At 38.8% G+C, this 7,951-nt stretch overlaps 1 protein-coding gene across 2 annotated transcripts in view; it reads left to right on the top strand.

Moving 5' to 3' along the window:
• Nucleotides 1–7,951, top strand: part of TDRD1 (tudor domain containing 1) — a 61,425-nt gene that overhangs the window by 30,253 nt on the left and 23,221 nt on the right. For both annotated transcript variants that reach the window (XM_011967499.1, XM_011967500.1), the window contains exons 5-11: nucleotides 293–398; nucleotides 1,436–1,499; nucleotides 2,270–2,374; nucleotides 2,609–2,788; nucleotides 3,253–3,396; nucleotides 3,886–4,057; nucleotides 5,408–5,494. In XM_011967499.1, coding sequence (XP_011822889.1) covers nucleotides 293–398; nucleotides 1,436–1,499; nucleotides 2,270–2,374; nucleotides 2,609–2,788; nucleotides 3,253–3,396; nucleotides 3,886–4,057; nucleotides 5,408–5,494 — 858 coding nt within the window. The remainder of the gene's footprint in view (nucleotides 1–292; nucleotides 399–1,435; nucleotides 1,500–2,269; nucleotides 2,375–2,608; nucleotides 2,789–3,252; nucleotides 3,397–3,885; nucleotides 4,058–5,407; nucleotides 5,495–7,951) is intronic.

Here is a 7,951-nt window from a genome sequence, read left to right as displayed (position 1 = left end):
AGGCGTGAGCCACTGCACCTGGCTGCTTGCTGCTTTTATAACATGTATTCGGAGGTCTATTTTTAGGAAACTCAGTTATGTGTCCCAGTCTGATCTCCCTTTTTTAAATCTTTGTAGGTCTTTTTTCTCTGTATTCTGAGAGTTTAAAAGTATAATCTGAATACCTAATCCTAAATAGCACAATTCTCTTCAGATAGTCTTCTTGCCATGGTTAATAGAATATTTGATCAAGTGTGGACCTTGAGAATGTCTTGATCTTCATCTGAACTATTTTGTGGGTGGTGTTCTCTAGGATCGCTGAGGTGCTCTCAGTGCAAGCAGACCTACTATTGCTCCACAGCATGTCAGAGAAGAGACTGGTCTGCACACAGCATCGTGTGCAAGCCTGTTCAGCCAAAGTAAGGATTTATGGTCTTTTTATTCATTATGGATTGTGCATAAGGTCTTTCTCTGATACAATAAGCATCCAATAGTTCAGCAGACCACAACCAAGTAGAAGTTACTTTTTATTAAGCTCTATAACAAAAGTGTACAAATCTGAAGTGAAAAGCTCTATGAACTTAATTTTCATGTGCATTATTTTACTGGGTAGTACATGTGAAGATTTATAACCTTCAAAGAGTTTTCCTTTAATGTTTAGAGCTTTAGAATGCCTTACTTTAATCATGTACTTTCCTGGATCTTAGTAAGTTTGGAACTCTTACATGCCTCTTGAGTTGTGTTTTTATTTGTAAATATATAAATTGTACTTACATGGCATTTACCAGTTTACAAAACAGTTTCACATATGACCTCAAAATTCTGTGTAAGTAATGTAGGGAATTATCTCTGTTTTTTGTGTTTTTTTTTTTTTTCTTTTTTTTGAGACAGAGTCTTGCTCTCTCGCCCAGACTGTAGTGCAGTGGTGCGATGTCGGCTCACTGCAAGCTCAGCCTCCTGGGTTCACGCCATTCTCCTGCCTCAGCCTCCCAAGTAGCTGGGACTACAGGCACCCGCCACCACGTCTGGCTAATTTTTTGTATTTTTAGTAGAGAAGGGGTTTCACCATGTTAGCCAGGATGGTCTCGATCTCCTGACCTGGTGATCCACCCACCTCAGCCTCCCAGAGTGCTGGGATTACAGGCATGAGCCGCCACACCCAGCCAGGAATTATCCCCATTTTACAGATAAGAAAACTGAGGCTTGAAGATATTCTCTCACTCTCAGTCTCTGTCTCATTAGGTGGCTTTTGGAAAAAGCACACCTATGCACACACAGGGTGTGGACCACTGTGTAGCCAGCAGTGGGGAGTTTGACTTTACCACTGTGATTCTGGAAGAAGCTGTTTTGCTCTTTCAGGATTTTGTTCGTTGAGAATTTACCATAATTGTGATTGATAGCACCTATGTTAATTGCCTCTACAGTATAAATATTGTAATCTGTTGCTTTATTGCAGTTTCCACAAACTTGAAGATAATAAATCATCTATTGAAACAAAGGATGTGGAGGTAAATAATAAGGTATGGTATACTTTGTCTTTAAATTTTGAATGACTCCTCTTTATTGAATTAAGAGGATGTGAGATAAATAGTTTGGGCTTATTTCTGCATTTTATCAATATTTAAAAGTAAGTTTCCTATTTAAATATGTACACCATAGTGATACGATCAGGGGTTTTTGAAAATTACTTCATCTTTTTTTCAAAAAGGATGTGGTAGTAGCTCAGTGTAAAATCATGTGGATTAAAGAGTCCCTTTAGCCTCTGCGGGCACAGGTTTTAGCTTTATGTGCTGTACTCTAATAGGGCTTAGTTATCTAAGGAGGCTTTCTGATAGCGGTTCCTCATTTAGACAACAACATGGGCTGAATTATTTGTAATCTGAAAAACATCTGTCACGTCCAACTCATATTTATGAATAATTTTTAGCTTTCTTTAGCTGCTTCTAGCATCTGCTTTAAAAAAGGTGACTTCAAGTATTCATTCTTACAGAAAGCATTAACAAGTGCAGATTTAAAATAGTAACCTCCACCACCACCACTTTCATTTTTTAAAAATAAAGTCAACCTTCTCTTCACCCGCATGGCCTTATTCTTGGGTTATCCCCAGTGCTGTGCACACTGCCCGTGGACAGTGGGTTTTAGTGACTCTTGGAGACCTTCCCTATTTCTGTGTTATTTTATTCAAGCTGAAGAGTCAGGATATTGTGGTTGTGGTTCCGGCGTGTAGTGGCCATAGAATCGTTGAAACGTGCTTTTAAGTAACTCGCTTCTGTGGTATTTTTCAAACCAGAGTGACTGTCCACTTGGAGTTACTAAGGAAATAGCCATTTGGGCTGAGAGAATAATGTTTTCTGATTTGAGAAGTCTACAACTCAAGAAAACCATGGAAATAAAGGTATTTGTTGTTCTTCAATCTCCATAGACAGAGATCCAGAGAACTGTATTTATTCTCTTGTTTCCTACTTGAGTTCATGCGGTAGCTGCAAAACATATCTGATTAAACTAATAAACATTGCAAAAACTGTCTATGATGCTGTTTGTATTTTAGTTACAAAGCTTTAAGAAATTGATGTTTCCTTTTGTGCCTTAGGAATTATTCCTCTTTTTTTTTTTTTTTTTCCTTTGAAAGGGTACAGTTACCGAATTCAAACACCCAGGGGACTTCTATGTGCAGTTATATTCTTCAGAAGTTTTAGAATACATGAACCAACTCTCTGCCAGCTTAAAAGAAACATATGCAAATATGCATGAAAAAGACTATATTCCTGTTAAGGGGGAAGTTTGTATTGCCAAGTACACTGTTGATCAGGTAACCCGTAATGAAATGAATTATTGAAAACGTTTGAGCTAACTTTGGTAGTATGAACTGAACACCAGAGCTTTTAATGATGCATGGCAAGGCTTAAAACCAGCCTCTGATCACTCTGATCCTCTTCAGTATCCCATGCCCTGTTCAGCTTGCTTCTTCCCTGTCTTACCCCTCTCCCAGTGTTTACGGGTTCCTGAATTGCTGCTTGTAGCCGAATGGCTGGCTAGTCTTAGAGCTTGTGTTTTATTTGGGTAGCTGAGGCATTAGTGTGTGCTAGTCTCATGGGATAGAAATAGCTTTGGAATAGTTGTGTATATTATTAATAACATGTTCTAAGTAGACAATTTTAGGGATTTCTTAGCAAGATTCTTAGAAAATTAAGTTGGCTTTTTGCATGTTCTATAGATCGATTGAGGGTTTTTAAAATCTAAGATTGTGAAATGCTGTTTATATTTCACTTTCAGACCTGGAACAGAGTGATGATACAAAACGTTGATGTGCAGCAAAAGAAGGCACATGTCTTATATGTCGATTATGGAAACGAAGAAATAATTCCATTAAACAGAATTTACCACCTCAACAGGAACATTGACTTGTTTCCTCCTTGTGTGAGTCTCTTTTCCTTTCTAGATATTTAATAGTGTCCCAAAGGAGCTGTTTTCAACGTTTTGATGGGCACAGTGTTAGTTCTGTGTTATTGTACCTGTACTATGTAAATGAACACTCATTGGCTATCTTGACCTTATTTAAGTACTGCCCAAGGTGAGAAACTAACATTTTTAGGCACATCTTTTCAATTTGCTCTTCAAAATAATCATTTCTGTATTTATTATAGTATCTGAAAGTGGTCTTAATTTATGTATACTTGAAGGATAATTATTCTTTCACGAAGTTCTTAAGTTTCAAGTACCAAAAGTAAGCATTATGAATACAGTACTAGCAGAGGCTAATAATAATTATACATAAAATTGTCTGATTAGTACTTGAAGATTTGTGATAAGTTTTCAGCATGAGATACATTCTTTTATATACAAATAATTAGAAAAAATCATTTTTAAATGGCAATTTTTGTAAGTAACCTGCATAAAAATTTTCAGGCCATAAAGTGCTTTGTAGCCAATGTTATCCCAGCAGAAGGGAATTGGAGCAATGACTGTATCAAAGCTACTAAACCACTGTTAATGGAGCAGTACTGCTCCATAAAGATTGTCGACATCTTGGAAGAGGAAGTGGTTACCTTTGCTGTAGAAGTTGAGCTGCCAAATTCAGGTAAGATCTTTTTAAAAATTGAGTACTTAATAGGAAAAGTAGTTTCCACCTGTTACTCAGAAGAAACAGAAACATCAAGTGAGGCCAGGTAAAACTGCCCTCTGGCGTCATTCAGATTGTGACTGAACCCATTCTTGAAATTGGCAGTTTGTCAAAGACGTGGCACAAATTCATAGAATTAGGTGGCTGGCTAGATTTAGACTTCATGTGAGCATAACTATTATCCCTTTAATAGAGCCATTATAATATCACTCCTGAATGTTGGCCCCTTTGTTGAGAAAATTCCTGAAGTTCTCCAAATTCATTCGTCCTTATCAGTGCTTTTTCTTGGAGTAACCTTCACAGAACTGCATTTGGCTAGTACATAGTAGCTAAGCTGTGGAAATGGAAATGCTTTAGAATTCTCTTCTTCCCTTCTGGCCTTTCACCTGTTTGATAAATGACTTCTCACCGTGTGATGGTTGCCTCCCAGTTTCCAGGGTATCACCCCTCTGCTTTCAGAGATCTGGCATCATGGCTGAATTGGTAGAAAATCAACTAATCTCTTGTGAAATTAAGTAAAAAACCTGTTGTTTGCTGTGTTTCATGTTATGGTCTCAGCTTTTGGATATTATTTCAGGGAACTTGAAGTTTGGGTCCATGCTGACCCTTGTTTCAACCATACTTATGTCTTAAATTTATTTCCCATAAACAGTGGTCATTCTAAGCATATTTGTGAGATGGTAAAAGAATCTCTCGTGTTCTTCAGGATTTCAAAGTGAAACCTTTTCTTTAAAATTTCTGTCAAATAGAGGGTAGAAGACTGGTTACCAGAGGCCAGGAAGGGTAGTCGAGGGCTGGGAGTAGGTGGGGATGGTTAATGGGTACAAAAAAAAAATAGTTAAAAAGACTGTATAAGACCTACTTTTCGGTAGCACAATAGCGTGACTGTAGTCAATAATAATTGTACGTTTTAAAGTAACTTAGACTGTAATTGGATGGTTTGTAACTCAAAGGATGCTTGAGAGGATGGTCACCTCCTCCTCTGTGGTGTGTTTACTTCACATGGCATGCCTGTGCCAAAACATCTCATGTAACCTATAAATATGTACACCTACTGTGTACCCACAAAAATTTTAAAAATTAGATTTTAGAGAAAAAATTCTGTCAGGTGACTATGGTAATTTTGCCTCAGTTTTTCAGGCTGGGCATTACCATAGCTTGCCCATAGGAATTGAACTGGCAAAACATGTCAGCCTATTAATGGCTATGAACGTGGGTCGTATGATTGACTTGTTTCTTCTTTATGCTTTTCCCATAATTCTTTGTATAGTTTCTCAATGGAGGCATATTTTCTTACTCACTTTTTAGGAAAACTATTAGACCATGTGCTTATAGAAATGGGATATGGCTTGAAACCCAACGGACAAGATTCTAAGAAGGAAAATGCAGATCAAAGTGAGTATAGATTGATATTGAGCAGTATGGAAGCTTCAGTTATTGAAACCGTCTACCTATTAAACAAAGGCACAACTTTATCACTGCTAAGACTTGTTAACGATAAACATTCTATGAAAGATTTAAATGTGCTGTTTTATATTAAGTATATCATTTCTAATCTCAATCTTTCCTGCCTGTTCTCCTTCTCTGTTTTGCACAGGAATCTGTAACATGGTAATCATCAGAGATTATGACGTATTAAATATTATAACACTTTAGAGTAAGAGCTTTTTTTTTTTTTTTTTTTTTTTTTTTTTTTTTTTTGAGATGGAGTTTCACTCTTGTCCAGGCTGGCTGGAGTGCAATGGCATGGTCTCAGCTCACTGTAACCTCCACCTCCCTGGTTTAAGTGATTCTCCTGCCTCAGCCTCCAGAGAAGATGGGATTACAGACAGGCGCCTGCCACCACGCCCAGCTAATTTTTTGTATTTTCAGTAGAGACAGGGTTTCACCATGTTGGCCAGGCTGGTCTTGAACTCCTGACCTTAGAGCAGTTCATTGGCCTCAGCCTCTCAAAGTGCTCACTCCTTACAGGCGTGAGCCACCACGCCCTTCCAAGTTAGGGCTTTTTAGCTCACATTTTCTTAGTTTGTTTTCCTTCCTTCTTGGGTATTCCGCCAGTAATTAATAGGGCTGTAAAATTCTTTTCCAGCAGGACGGTGTTTCTGATGGTTTTTTACTTCTGTAAAAACTTGTGTGTGTGGTTTATTTAGATTAACAAGAGAACCAAGGAATTCTGCTTTTAGTATTTTATTTCCTCATTGCCTAGTCACCTGTGTTAGTATTGTCTTTTTAATCCTTTACTTTGCTCCTGTACTGATTGCTTTAGGAGTAGATATAATTCATTGCCTCTTGCTCATTCATTCAGAGGTGATTGCTAGATTGACAGTGCCATGGTTGGCCACATCCTATCACATGACCACACTTGAATCATCCTTAAATCTGCCTCCTCCTTACCTCCCATCCTTTGCCCTATCTGATTGGTTGCCAAGTCTTTATTGATTCTTCTTCCCAAGTATCCCTTGTATATGTCTTTATTTCTCCACTACCATTTTCTTAGCTCAGGAATCCTCATCATTCATGGACAATTGAAATAATTTTCCAATGTCATAGTTTATCTCCCTATCTCTATTCTTAGAGTACTTGCCTATGTGATATGCCTGAGACACAAATCTTGGTGGAACAGCTCTGATGAAAAGCTTTCAGTTCCTTGTCATTTGGTGGAGGAAACCAGAAGAGTTAGTGGTCTTGAGGTAGTCATGGTTGAAACCGTAAGTTCTGGTGCAATAGAGTGAGGAAGAATAATGAGGAAGAGGAAGCTGGGGCCACCTGCAACGTGGAGTGAGGAGCTGTAATGGGAAAGGTGGGGACAGAATGGGAAGAACCTTGCCAGAGCAACAGAGGGTAAATGCTTCCAGGAGGGGGAGTCATTAGTAGTATCAGATGCTATGAAGGTGTCCAATGGAAGCAACAAGAAATCCACTGAGCAATATCTTCTTCACTAAGGCACTATGAAGGTACCTTCATGAAGGCTAAGGCCAGTACAGACAAGCAGAAGAAATTATGTGGGATAGAGAAATTAGGTGTGATAGAGAAAGTGCAGGGTGCAACGGAAGCAGGTGGGAGGGTACCTAAGACTTGGAATGAAGCCATCCGGAAGTGATGCCACATGGAGCAGGAAATAACCAGGTGCTGCGGGTGGGGAGTATGTTGCACGAAAAGGAACATGTGTTAAGGTCTAGAGATGGGAAAAAGCATGATCAGGCCTGAGAAACTGAAAAATAAGTACGGCTATATTTGGCCACTGGTGAAGAGGTGTATGTAGGATGGGGAAAGTATAGGTTGAGAGGTAAGCTAGAGCTGATCATTAAAGGTCGCAAGAGCTATGTTAAGGGGGTTGGACACGATTCTGAAGCCAACATAGAGAATGAAGGCTTGAGACACCTCTGTATTCAGCTTTTTGGATTCAAGTAATGTTGGTGGGTATGGGAGAATCAGATTTGGAAGTCAGAAAAGATGAGATATGGGATATTAAGTGTTCCCATTAAACCACCTTCTTAAAAATTTAGCTGTGCCTCTGCCACAGAATTAAATCAGTCCTCCTGTCCTGCCCCTTTTTGGCCTAGCCTGGCTGAAAGCCATTACAACTTGGTCTCTAATGTCAGCATACGGAGCCAGCGACATCACCATGCTTTTGTCCTCTCTCCTCCTACTGTGATCCGAAGCCCAGCTGCAGTCAGCCTGGCATTATGATTTTGCACCCTCTTGTGATATTTGTCACACTGTAGCTCCTGATTGAACATCTTCTAGATGCAAAGACTGTGACCTTTTACTTAACTACTTCTCCCCATTGCTGAGTATGGCATCTGACATACATTAGATGCTTAAGATACAATTTTTTTTTTTTTTTTTTTT

The sequence above is a fragment of the Mandrillus leucophaeus genome, unplaced genomic scaffold (genome assembly GCF_000951045.1).
Source record: "Mandrillus leucophaeus isolate KB7577 unplaced genomic scaffold, Mleu.le_1.0 Scaffold80, whole genome shotgun sequence".
NCBI classification, from domain to species: Eukaryota; Metazoa; Chordata; class Mammalia; order Primates; family Cercopithecidae; genus Mandrillus; species Mandrillus leucophaeus.
The sequence above is the reverse complement of the archived record's forward strand: the minus strand, read 5'-3'. Positions and strand labels throughout refer to the sequence as shown.